This window comes from Etheostoma cragini, chromosome 6 (assembly GCF_013103735.1).
Source record: "Etheostoma cragini isolate CJK2018 chromosome 6, CSU_Ecrag_1.0, whole genome shotgun sequence".
NCBI classification, from domain to species: Eukaryota; Metazoa; Chordata; class Actinopteri; order Perciformes; family Percidae; genus Etheostoma; species Etheostoma cragini.
Genome location: NC_048412.1, coordinates 10,259,963 through 10,274,006, shown reverse-complemented (window position 1 = coordinate 10,274,006; position 14,044 = coordinate 10,259,963). Strand labels below are relative to the sequence as shown.

At 38.9% G+C, this 14,044-nt stretch overlaps 1 protein-coding gene across 3 annotated transcripts in view; it reads right to left on the bottom strand.

Moving 5' to 3' along the window:
• The window catches only part of LOC117946024 (CUB and sushi domain-containing protein 3-like), a 219,942-nt gene that overhangs the window by 88,697 nt on the left and 117,201 nt on the right, over window positions 1–14,044 (bottom strand). For all 3 annotated transcript variants that reach the window (XM_034873814.1, XM_034873812.1, XM_034873813.1), the window contains exons 32-36: window positions 9,664–9,777; window positions 9,004–9,099; window positions 8,409–8,612; window positions 399–523; window positions 167–263 (exon numbers count right to left, since the gene is read on the bottom strand). In XM_034873814.1, coding sequence (XP_034729705.1) covers window positions 167–263; window positions 399–523; window positions 8,409–8,612; window positions 9,004–9,099; window positions 9,664–9,777 — 636 coding nt within the window. The remainder of the gene's footprint in view (window positions 1–166; window positions 264–398; window positions 524–8,408; window positions 8,613–9,003; window positions 9,100–9,663; window positions 9,778–14,044) is intronic.

The following is a 14,044-nucleotide window of genomic DNA, read 5'->3' as shown; positions in this document are numbered from 1 at the left end:
ACATTTTTTCTTCTTTGAACTCGTTAGGTTTTTTGACAGCATTCTCAAAAAGGACGTCCCAAATGTCACCACATCCATCACCTTGTGTTTGCTGCAGGGGCTCTGTGACATCTGATTGAAATTCAAGAGTGAACTGACAACTAAGATTCAGTTGTATCACTTTTACCTGAGTAGCTACCAAGCCTTCGAGCATTGGCATCAACCCCGTCAAAGAAATCAAGCGAATCCCAGTTATGTTCTGTGGCAAAGGTCACAACTTGAATCTGAAAGACAAAAACACCTTAATAAAAACACTAAACAAAGCAGGAAAAACACACACAAACAGAAAACACTTTTTAAAAACTTTTAATATCTTATCAAACATTATATAACAACTATCTGCATCTGTTTTCTCTTACTTGGATGCCGGCTCCCTCAGGGACAGAGATTTTCCAGGCACAGTTCAGATAGTTGGTATACGGATCTGGGTATCCAGGAGAGAGGATAGTGCCTCTGCGGTCAGTTAACACCCCTCCGCAGGGAACTAGACAGAAGATAACAGATTGAAAAGAAGAGAAAAATAAATAGAGAGTCAGTCATGGCAGAGTTCAGGCCGAAGTCTGTCCACACATCTATAGAGCACGGATTGGGCAGGGGTCAGAGTGGGAAATTAGCAAACCGTACCACATGATGTAATTGCATGGACTTCAAGGAAACCCAGCCTGATAACCACAGGTTGTACTCGTGGTATATATTGCAAGCAAGCTTTATTTTATGACAGTTTTAAACAGGATCATGCATCATTGTCCACGTGATATTGTTCTTCAATACGTCACTGGAGTTTTGCATGGCAGCACACTTGCCTCTCTGTCTATTCAGACATAAACGGTTCAACACTGATGTTATTTGATCTCTCGCAGGCCACACAAATCACATCTTTAAATTGTGAAAGCTATTCCTCTCAAAGCACCTTGTTTTTCTACCAATGCCACAAGTAACAAATTTATCAAGCCTCTCGGCTCTCAGATGAATCTTGAAATGGAGTCATTGGCCAGGTTGTGTTGACATTTTCAGGCACTTTGATATATTTGAGCATGGGTAAAAATCTAAATGAAAAAAGGGCCCCAACGGTTACAATTTCTTCATTGCTTTTCAGATGGTGCCAATTGGCCTTGTATCCGGCCAGCTAACTTCTACAGTGTTTTGCTTCACTTTTTGTCCATTAAGGATTGTGGTAACCCAGCCTTGCAGACCAGAATCCTTTGATTATTACATACAACGAAACACAGAACCAAATGCATTTCCAAATGCATCCAAATTTTGCCCAACAAAATCCTTTACACTATCACAATAAGAGAAGTCTAATGCACAAGTGTGTTTGTTTAATAATTGTTAGCTTTGCTCTGCAAGATCTATTGTTCTGCTGTCACCAGCTGTAATGTGTTTGTCAAACATTGTTTAACCATTGCATACATTTCAGCATAAATTACAGATATATACTTTTCCTAGAGTTAACTAGCATTTGCTGTAACAGTTCTCCTATAAGAATATGAGCAGTATGAGAAGTAGGATGGGGCCTCACAATAAAGAACCAGCTGCTATTTGTCAAAGTCAAGGGTTTACCCTGTACAGGTCAACAGTTTTTCAATATCCATCAGCCACTGGAGGGTTCGATGTCAAAGACAATGGGAGACAGAGAACATGAAAGACAAGAAATTATGCTATTCATCACTAAGAAAAATCACATTTTCAGCTATCAGCTTGCCACAATTTCCAATTTGACATTTCATAGGTGATATCTACCTGATGGAAGCCTTGCCAAAGAAACTACCCTGTTTCTTTCATTCCAAGTGACAGATTCGAGAATAAAAAAAAAAAGACTTCTATACTGTACCTCACAGCAATCACATTGGAGCAATCACACTTTCATATTACCACTGCCATCTACAGCTAACGCAGTTCAAATGTGAAGTATTAGGTATTGATTAACTCTTGCTTTAAGACTTAAGGAAAAGATTTTTTTAGAATTCTTCTCTGCAAATAAAACATGAAGGTCAATGCCGGTTAAATTTCGAGTACTGTAGTCAGAATGTAGCATCATGTGGACACTGGTTAAAAGGTTCCTAAAAGGTGTATAATGTGCCAATTCACTAAATGACATACAGTTGTGTTCAGAATAATAGCAGTGTTTAAAAAAGTGAATAATGCTCCAAATCCTTAGAATAGGTTTTAATTCCATGATATCAATGCATTGGGAACACTGCATATTCAATTCCAACTCAAAACATGACCAAAACTGATCAAGTTTGTGTTATAACTTTGCAGAAAGTGAACAAAAAGGAATATTAGGTTGTCCAAAAATAGCAGTATTTGCATTTTTTTTTTACAAACCAAAACATTTACTACATAAACTGAATTATGTCTGAAAGATTTGCTTTACTTAGAATCACAGCACTAATATTTAGTCACATAACCATTATTTCTGAGAAGTGCTTCACATCTGTGTTGCATGGCGTCAACCAACAAGTCTCTGCATTACTGGGTTTTGCCTCAGAAACAGCAGTTTGGATGTCACCCCACAAGTGTTCTATGGGACTGAGGTCCAGGGATTGGGCTGGTCACTCCATGACATCAGCCTTGTTCACCTGGATCCAAGACTTTGCTCGCTTTGTGATGTGTTTTGGGTCATTGTTTTGTTGAAAAACCCCTTTCAAAAGGCATTTTCTCTTCGGCATAAGGCAACGGGGCCTCTTCAAGTATTTTGATGTATGGAAACTGATCCATGATCCTTTGTATGCGATAAATAGGCCCAACACCACAGTATGAGAAACATCCCTGTAACATGATTTTTGCACCACCGTGCATACTGTCTTCACATTGTACTGTGCATTGAATTCAGTTCATGGGGATCATTGGACAAACTGTCTGCGGACCCTAGACCCAAAAAGAACAATTTTGCTCTCATCAGTCCACAGAATGTTGCACCATTTCTCTTTTGGTACATGTCTTTTTTTTTTTTTTCAGCAATTGGACTCTGCGAGTGCTTCTAGCTGATAGCTTTGCTTCACAAAGCCTTCTACTTAACAGAAATCACAGGTAACTAAGTCTTCTCCTGGAGCTGATCATTCCATTCGAATGGTAGTTACCTGTTTTTCCCAGCGTAGTTCAGGCTTTTGATACCATTTCAAAATTATTTTGTCTGAGATGTCTAGGATTTTCTGCACTTTTTTATGTTTTCCCTTCTCCAATCAAATTTTTAATGAAAGTCCGCTGCTCCTCAGAACAATGTTTGGAACGATGCATTTTGCTGAGTATCTCAGTGTGACCTGCACTATTACTAGTATGCACATATGCTTCCTTTCTTCCTTAAATATGGGCCATAACTGACACCTGTTTCTTTGCAGAATCAATCTCCTTACTAACTGAACACAACGCTGCTATTATTGTAAACCCCTTTCAATTACAGAGTCAATTACACAGAATGAGCAGTATGACTGTTGGGTCTGTTGGTTTTCTATGACTATACACTAACTAGTTAATGATTTGCCATGTAGAAATATCCCTTATATAAAAACATATGATTTATGAGGTTGTGATATTGGACTGCTATTATTTTGAACACAACTGTAGTTGGTGACTAACTGTCCAGAATTTCATTGTCAAGAATTGTATTTTTGTGAATTATGTCCTGCTAGCTGTCCAAAATCATCAGATCTTCATTAGGTCCAAAATGTAATGCTTGGGCATAATGTATGAATATAATAAAAGAACCCTTTTAAGAATAACAAAATATGGGCCTTTATATTATATTCTCTTTCTGTACAAGATTATAAAACTTAAATTCTTCTGCATGAGACCACGTTCTTGACAACAAGACTCACAGTCACAGTATTTCAGTATAATTTAACAGCTCCTTTGAGTCCCCTGAGCTGTCAGTTAATGTAATTGGTCGAGCAAGATTAGAAATCATGACACTCATAAAAGCATGAATGCTCCGCACCCGTCTCAATCTGTAGCAGGCTCATATGTCAGAGTTACTGCAGGTAGACAAGCGTGGGGACTACACACACTATGAGACACCATCTGATATGCAGAGAATTCACCGCAACTTTTAATTAAAAGTGTTTTAATCAAGATATCAAAAGCCTTTCTGCACACAATGTGTGTACAACATAGGTGCCTCACATCACATGAACCACTGAAAGGAGACATGTGCTCATTTTCAGGTCCATACTTATATTTTGGGATTCTACTAGAACATGTTTACATGCTTTAATGTTCTAAAAACACATTTTTCTTATACTTATTGCATAAAATATACCTGTATTTAACCTATGCCTAAAACGCTGCATGTTAGTAACTGTCTCTTTAAGCTCCTCTTCTGAAAAAAGCCAGTCTGCTCTGATTAATCATTGTTATCATGACTGCGGTCAAAAAGTTAAAAAAAATTACTTTCTATGTCTACTAACCACTTTTCCTTAACCTCAATGGCAAACGTCATAAGGTCAAAGACTACAAAAGTTGAATTATGTTTTCTCTGTCAAGTGTATAACTTTTAGCTGTTTAAATATCCCATGATAGGCCTTTTAGCTGCAGTGGCATAACTGCGTGCATGGAAATGTTCAGCTTTGCCTCACCATCACATTGTCAGCTACGGAGCGCAGGAGAAGGAGACTGCATGAAATGCAGGAAATCATCAAATACCCTGGTATTTATGGCGCTTAACCACTGCTAGTACCAGATCTACTCGCCTGCGGAACCCATAGTTTATAGAAATGGACTGATCCCGTTGCTTTGGACGAAGACCAGCGAAGGCTATTAGAAGCACTTTTCTGGTGACGGCTGAGCGTTACCGCGCAGCCTCCAACTGAGCTTGACGACGTAGATGTGACATGAGCAAACTGTCTGAGAGTTGTCTGGTAGCTGTGCCAAGAGAAATCTCAATTATTCCGGATCTTGCCGAGACGGAAAGCCTAGGTATATGTAAGAAGATAACACAGGCACAGGCTAATTATTGGTAACTAAAATGCTAGTTAACATTATTAAACTTAAACAGCTAATGTAGAGATTTGTCAACTATACGACAGCTAGTTGTTTTGTTAATACACAATTATTTGCCTATTTTTACAAAAACGCCTGCTACAGAGCCATAATGTGAGGTTTAAGGTAATGCAGCCTTTTATACATTGTCGTGTTTTTTTTCAGAAATAAACAATGGACAACTAAAGTTTTTAAACGCTTCGGATGTAAAGTTATTCGCTGTCAAAGTGGCGCCAAAATGAATGGCTGTCAATGGAATGTTGACGACGGGTGAGTGCTTGGTAGCATTAAAATGGCGCCATAGGAGCTACACTTCATGGACGCTCGCTAAGCCCCTCCTCCATTTTCCATTGCAGATAGTATCGCCTCATGAGTGAGGCAAGCGTGGCTGGTTATCAAAGCGATGCTGCAGGAAGCTGCCGTGACCTAACGCGACAGACACACAGAACGTCGAAGGTGTGTTGTTTTTGACTCTCAGCATGTGGCTGTCGCCACAGCTAAATGACAAAATAACTTTTAAAAGATGCTGGAGGTAGCAAAAAAAACAAACACAGAAGGCTAAACTACTTAAAAGCAGCGTATTTGTTTAGAACACCCCTGTCTGTCGCTAGAAATGATAAGAATGATTAGTGCCGATTCCCTCTGACCGATCAGGTTTCATGCCGCCTTTTGGTATCTCAGCTTGCTTGAAACCTCGGCGGAGTTGATACTAAAAAAAGTATCTGTTGGCAGGGTCCAGAGACTTTTTTTTCATAATGGACAACCAACAAAGTTAATTAATATAACAATATCAGAGAAGCCCTCTGTCCTGGAAAGACACTTTAATTGGTCTTGGGTGACTATTTCATAACAAGAATGCACTGTTTAAAAACAAGCTCAGTGTGACACGGTTTACTTTTTAACACCTTTGAAAAAGTGTTTAAGCCAACAGTGAATTCCATCCATGTGGGCATACAGAGTATGAATCATAGCAATCTGTGAGCTTATGTAATACTGAGCAGCCGTGATTTTCTACAGTCAGCAGTGATTTAGTTTGTGTGAGATTTAGGTGCCTTGCTCTCAGTTGTGCCAGAAAAAATTGTGCTCATCAGTATTTTTGAAGAAAGGTCTTTAAAAAAAAAAAAAGACCCTTGTTCAACGGTGATATAAGCAGATGTTGAAAAAGACTCCACCATTTACATGAAACTAAAAAATTGAAAGATCATATGCATTATTTACATTTTTAAAGCTCACTGTAATTACTTCAAGTCATACTCCACCAGGAAAGAAACAAAAAAAAATCTTTATTCTAGCAACTATTGGCCATAAAATTCACCCAAACATTTATGCAGCCATCCAAGCGAGGCTAATTAAATCACGATAGAGCATGGTGCTGGCATTACTAAGCAGCAAAACCTTTATTCCCTGGCTTTGTATTTGTGAAATCGAAAGCAAAAGTGTTGCCTGATGATCCAGGTCAATCACAGCTGGACAATGAGCTGGAAATGTATCTTCTGAAACACAGGTACCTCACAAGAGAGGTGTCTGATGCCATCATATCCCATAAAGAGGGCTTGAGTAATTGAGCAGTGTGATTTTGTTGAAGCTTTCGTGATGTATATCCCTATTCTGGACTAGTACACTGCCGCTGGGGAAGAGGCTCCAGCCAGATTCAATCTCCAGATAAAAACTATTGCACGTGCCACGGCTATTCCCTTACCACTTGGCAGTAAACTTGGATGAACCCTGGCTTGAAATCCTCCGCACTCAATGGCTGGGATTATTTGCTAGCTGGCACAAGGCCTGACTTCAATAGATTTCTCCCTACTTCATCTGCAGTTCTTTATCTTCCCAAGGTAGACATGTGGGTGTCTTTGCGAGACTGAATGCATGTCCATCTACAAGTTGGGGAACAGCGAGTGGAGACAAGGCATGTAAATCTGTTAATGAATGGGGGATGTGTGTGTATGTTAATGCATATTCAAGCATGTATAATTATGTGTCCATAGTTCTGTATAACCAAACAACCATGCAGAGAGAGATGAGGTCCCTTCAGTAGATTGTCCACACCTTGCACAGACCATCAATTGCTGCTGTAATTATAGAGCTACTGGATCATGACCAGTTCCTTGTATTTTATGTCAACAATAGTTCAGATTTTTGGTTCTTATCTACATGTTGTTTTGACCTTAAAAATTGTTATGTGGAACAATGACATCACTGATATCACATTAGAATAAAGTTGCCGTTATTATCCACCATAAAATCTTAACAAATAGATGTTGTGCTATGCTGATGTTGTGTTAGTTGCACACTTTATGCAAGAACACATACAAGTGTCTGACAGCACTATTGATTCATTTACTTTGTTTTTCAGTTTATCAGAGCAAAGGAGGGCTACTTTGAAGAAACTACAATAAGAGACATGTTTTTTTAGTTATTTCACACTTTGTGAAATTTATAATTCCACATGTGTTCATTCATAGTTTTGATGCCTTCCGTGATAATCTACAAAGTAGATTAGATATGTAAATAGTCATGAAAACAAAGGAAATGCATTGAATGAGAAGGTGTGTCAAAACCTTTGGCCTCCAGTGTATCTTTTAAGTCGATATACTCTTGAGTGAATGTAATTCCCTCTGGTAAACAGTTACGCAGAGTAGTATATGTCTAGGGCTTTTATAGTAAAAGTACCCATGACAAAAAAAACGTTTCCAGTGTGTAAAAGCCTTTTTGCTCAGCTCCACAAAGCTAGGCATTATTAGGCTTTGAATTTCAGGCAATCATTAGATTGTCAGCTGTACCCGATAAACTGGTAAGTCACAGTATGAATGCATTATATCCAGCATTAAGAGAGTAAACCTTTATTGTATTATCTATAATAATTTCCCCTCACATCCATAAATCATTTTGGTGTTTCTAATGTTTAGTCAACCTCTATTAGCATATGGAATGGCAATATATTAGAAATACCTTCTATTAACAATCTGTTGTATTGAATTGCATTAGATAAACTGTGAACTGAGAGTGTGTAGTGCATTAGAGATGTGTGCTATGTAGAAAACATACAAAAGGGCTGTTGGACAGATAAACTTTACCCCCACATTCGTCTGGCAAGGCACAACGACTGAAATCCCTTGTCTGAGTAGAAAATGTTGAACAACAAACAATTTGTTGTTGTTCCGTTCGTCCTTGCCTCTTTCTTCCTGTCTGAAATATCAAGACCAGAGATAGGTGGATGCTTTGCAGGGTGAGACAGACATTAGGATAAGTAATGACTAAAAAAAGAAGACACCAACCATCTTTCTTGATCTTTGTGCTTGTGTGTGTGCGTGCATGCATGCATGTGTGTGTGCATGTGTAAGTGCATGCAGGGGGTGAAGCGAGGGTTAGAGGATGGGTGTGCTTACCAACACATGTGGGCACAGTGCCGTTCCACTGGGCCAGGGCATTGGGCACGGCCTCACACCTGATGGCGTTGGAGCCGTGCAGCGTGTAGCCAGGATTGCATTCAAACAGTACCACCATACCGATGCCAAAGTCGTTCCCTATCCGCTTTCCAAACCGGGGCTCGGGGACCGAGCTACACTGAGAGGCGCTTGTCCGGGGGACAGCTAGGAATAAGAAGGGAGGACGCAAGCATGAGAGAATGAAAATCAACAACAAAGAGTTGTGGGTGGGTGTGATAGAGAGAAAGACAGGGAGAAGGAAAGCTGGCAAAACAAAGGAGGCAGAGAGGAATGGTGAAGCCCTTGTGAATCTCCTCGCACATCATTAGTCACTCTCTTCTGCTGTGCCAGGATAGGCTTTTCGACTCCACATCATCCTGGTCTGCTTTGCTCAGTCATGCCCATCCACAGCCAATGGCACTCTACTGAACAGCCCTTTATGTGATGAGTGCAAGGCTAAAGTTCTTCTTTTTTTTTTCTTCAAAAAGCTCAATGCACCAAAAACCTTTGCACATCAAAATTCTGCAAACGTAAAAAAAAAAAAAAGCAGCCTTACCTTGGTAGACAAAGTGAAATCCTTTGGCTGTTTCTGTTCCATTTGTGGTGAACTTGAGGGTTATCTTGTTTCCTGAACTCAAAGGCAGTGTCTCGCCTAAATTACAAAATCAAAGAAGACATTATCAACTCTTTCAGAGGAAGCTGTTTACACATGTCCACAGATAACAAATAACTAATAATTGACAAATTATGAACATAAGCTCTGCATGACCTTATTAACTAAATTACTCAGGGCAAATGAGGAACAATATCGATTGAGTTTTGTGTAACATGTCAACGTGATTTAAATTTACAGTTTAATCTGATCTACATTATATCTCCAGTGTTATAGCTGGAAATGGCAGATCCAATTACTTTGAATGTTTTGACATTATGTCACAGTCTAATCAAGTACAGTGTGACAACAATTGTAATCATAATGTATTATGTATCATTGTGTTTCATTATATGTACAAAGGGAAAAAAATGTCCTTGGCAGTGTTTAGCTACGATTTCTAGATTTTGAATTTGTCTGGAATAAATTGTTATTTTTGAACTGAGAGATGGATGTGTTGTCTTGCCTTCAGCGCAAAATGCTGTGCTTGACGGAACCATTAATATCTAGGAACATAAATAACATAAGACACTACATTTAAGGGTTCCAGTGTTATGTTTTTACCTGAGTGTGATCCATATATGGAGGAGAGAAGGGCGGAATCTGTGGATGATCCGTCATAGATCTCGACCACATCACTGACCAAAGTCTGGAATACCACAAACTGACCAAATAGCACTGCAAAGAAAAAGAACAGAGGAAATTACAGGTAAAATAGTGAGAATTAAAATAATTAACTTTTAAGAGTTTGGCTGCTGCTTTGACAAAGCTGAAACCTTGAACCAGTAACACAGGAATTATTTTGACGGGAATACCCCAATTTACTGCAGGAGTCATGTATCCAGTCTAAGTTGTGTCTCTACCCAGCCAGGCACCACAGACGCATTTCTACCCAACCAATTACAGTAGCCATAACCCTTAAACATTAAATAAAGAAGTGATCGTCAGAATGTATTTGCCAAATGTGACACATTGATACGCAGTGCAGTAGTCTTTTGTTTGTTTTTACAATTTTTGGCTGAATACAGCTACAAATGCAATGGTACCTAACAGAACCTGACTATGTCCATCCAAGACAAAGCATCTCTAGAAGAAAAATAGAACATTACAGTTCTCAATTGTGTTCGATGCAGTAGTTAAAATGTTGTGAATGCACATTACTAGAAGCATGATACAAGTTTGGTATATTTCATTTAGATAAATTACACATTTTTAGATAATCCTAAATAAAACAGAATTTCATTCATGTAACATGGCTATCATGTTACGCTGTGACTCTGCTGATTGTGCGTCATTGAGAGATTCCGAGATCCAGAGAAAGCAAGGATAAGGTGAATGTCATTTATTTGCCCATCCTTGTCAAGAATTGTGATATGCCAGTTCTACAAATGTTCAAGAAGAAGCAGGAATACAATACAAATGTGCTCTGTGTTCTGAGCACATTGACAACTTGTTTTGATTTTATTAGTGTTGGTGAAACCAGTACTTTGTTAAAGGTGCAATGTGTAACACAGCTAGAGATTAAAATAGTTAACCCAGTCCAAATTCAAAATACTGGATAGATTTGTCTCCCCCGCCCCCTCCTCCCCAGACTTGAAGTTTACGGAAGTTGCCAGATTAAGAACACATCATCCAACAACAACAAAAAAAGCGTGAAAATTCTGGTCACTATAACCATGATGTCAAATTTTCATCCCGTTACATCCCTAGTATAAAACTGGCAACCCAGCCCGGCTGGCAAAATGGGCGATTTATACCAACACACATTCTGTCAGAGATCAGATATTTCAAAAGAAGAAAATACTGGCATTAGCATTGTTGTCAGAACAGATACTGTGTTTTCCCTCACTTGGTAGAAGACTTAGGCACGTGTATTTTGTGGTTTGTTTAGGCATCCTTCCAAAGTAACATTTGCATGATGTGGTCTAATGTGCTGCAGCTGAGAAGCTATTTGCCTATCTTGCCTGCAAACTAGGGCTGCACAATTATGGCCAAAATGATAATCACAATTATTTTGATCAGTATTGTGATCACAATTACTTATCACCATTATTTGTTGCTTTTAACCAAAACATATTTTATTGTCACATAGGCTATTTATAACTGCTTTCACATCTATATCATGTTACATTCTTCTTATGTTGAAGTTGTATGTTGTATAGACATAGATACAAGTAAATGAAAATTAGCTATCTAAAATAAATAGCGTAGGATTTTTTTTTGTATCTCTGACAGAGCTGCTTCACTTGTTTTCAACAATAACTGATTAAAGGGGGGGGAGTGCAATGGAAGCTACTCACAGAATGACGGTGACTCATTATGAATGGGTCCAGCACGGGTCGAATGGCGGGTTAGCAGAGTTACATACGTCCTGTGTATGAAATGTCTGTATCGTCACTGCGCTGCATTTTATGAACTATGATATTCTAGCCAGGGGTCATAAATACTTTGCTTTCTGATTTCTTTCTCAAAGACAGGAGAAGACATGTACACAGCAGATATGTATAGTTACTACAAAAGGCACCCATCGTGCTGTGTGAACTGCATGAAGAGGGCATCTGGACAATATCTTTGTAGAGTCTGACCTTTAATTTAATTAAACTGCTTTACTTAATGACATGTCAAGTGAGAACAGTATTTTTTATTACAAACGTATTATAATTAAATCTTATCCTGAGTAAAAGAGCAGTGAGGTAAACTACTGAGAACGTATGATAATGAACAAAGAATTACCTGAATAATGTCCTGCATAAATAATTCTAATTAAGCATTCCACATTATATCCATGTGTACATGCCGTTGAAAATAAACAGATCTTTCTGCAACAATAGACATGGTCGACAGGATCACTACTTCTGGGATACCATGCATGTTTGTGTATGTGCAGTAGTGCATGCCAGTGTGCATAAAAGTAGTGAATGTGTGTGCATTGCCAGTGGTTAAATTATAGCCTCAACCTCGCCCTCTGGTGCACAGGCATCTTGTGAAAGCTACACATTATTCACTCACTTATCTTGTATCCTGCTCTCCCTCTTCTGATGGGCGTTTAACACATTACCACAATAGGTTTATTTTTTGTGTGTACTGGGGGTCTGAGCTCATTAGCTTCTACCGTGTTTTTCCCAAACAACAGCTTAAACCTGTCAACCATCAGGCAACAACAGCCACAGTGTTGGCAGTTAATTGAGGCGATGCACAAGACAGGCTCTTAGTAAGGTTTAGGCAAACCTCTATCAGGCCAACAACACTGTGCCTTTCCTGTCATATGGAAAAAGCCCTCACACCGTGCCCACATCACAGGCTCTGAGTTGCTTAAGTTAGGCTACAGGTCAGGTATCACAGCCATAATGGAAATGGATTTATATGGTATGACAATAAATCATAAACTACTGGTATTTAAACTTTACAAGAAAATTAATTCCAATTGTCTCACCCAGTTTAACGATCCAGTGTGTGGGATGGTTTGAAAGAATATTAGTATGAAATAACATCCTGTTTTTGAAAAGTGGGTTTAATCTGTAAGAAACACCATTCCTAAATAGCACAATCTCATCTGAAATACTAAAGTATGTGTGGCTTCATTGAGCATTAACCAGAATAATTTTATTTAGGTAAAAAGGACAAACAAATGTTCTTCTTTTAAATAGTAAAGCAGTTTAAATCAGCAGATGTTTCACATTTTTTGTATAATAGCTATTCTAACTAATAACATTATATAAATTGCAGTCAACACAACCGAGTTAAATGTGTCATGAAAATAAATAAGTTTTAAACTAGTGAAAGTAGCTGCTCTAACTGGCAAACCATAATGCGGGTTAACTATAAATTGGGTCGTGTTTTGAGGAGCAGACTTCAAATGGCTGAAACAGTTAAATGAAAAGCAATGCTGTTATGGCCAGTAATAGCTCTTGTCAATTGTTAGCAACATTCACATGCCTCAAGGCAAAAGGCCCACACACAAGGCCCACTGGGAAAAGGTGTAAAAAAACACTGGTAACAGAAGCAATTGCTAAAGGTAAAAAATGGCATCAGTTTCTCCTTCTGGCTATGAATTATGGAGAAGCTTTCTGTCGTCGTCACTTTGTAGCAGTTCGGATCTCCTATGGCTCGCAGCCTCACAGTACAGCACAGTTAAACCATTATATCTGCCACATAACTAAGACGGACATGGCCAGAGAGAATAGAAGGCAGAGTAAGAAACAAAAGTTAGAGAGTAAACGCCCCCTAACAGCTACTTAAGGCAATACGCTGAAATGATGATTTAGACTCACCAACCAAATGACAGTGCTGAAGACATGGAGCAAGAAAATGTGGGGTTATATTAACAGTTTGTTTTTAAAATAAAGGTGCCTCACTTCTTACTCTGTGTGACATGAAAGAGATTGAATACACACACACACACACACACACACACACACACAAATACACACAACAGCCAAAAACAAATAAAACCAAAAACCAACCAAAAAAAACTAAAATGCACGCAGGTATACACATAAAATGAGGTGTGCTCACACAGAGCAGCACAGGCTGACCTGATTCTTTATCTGTTGAGTGAGAATGCCTGTGGCTGAACCAGGGTCTGTATAAGAGATGGTTTTCCCCTTAGGGACGGCTCACTGCTAGGGCATTAGCATACCAACACCGTGCTATGTTGAATAGGCTGCTCTCCCCTGCTTAGTGAACTCACACAGACACACACAAACACGTGTATATGCATACACACTCTCCCTGGTACAGTGTCGCTCATTTCTGCCTCTAATCCAAAGCCAGCCATGCATGTCTCCAATCTGCTCCTTTGCTGTAATCACGTCCAGATATTAAGTCAATAAATCATTGTAAACTTGTTACCTAATTTATGCAGGACTTTGATGAATCCCTTGTCCTCTTGGCCCAGTCATGGTAGTGCAACTTAATGAACTTGAACAATGGAGAACATTTTCAT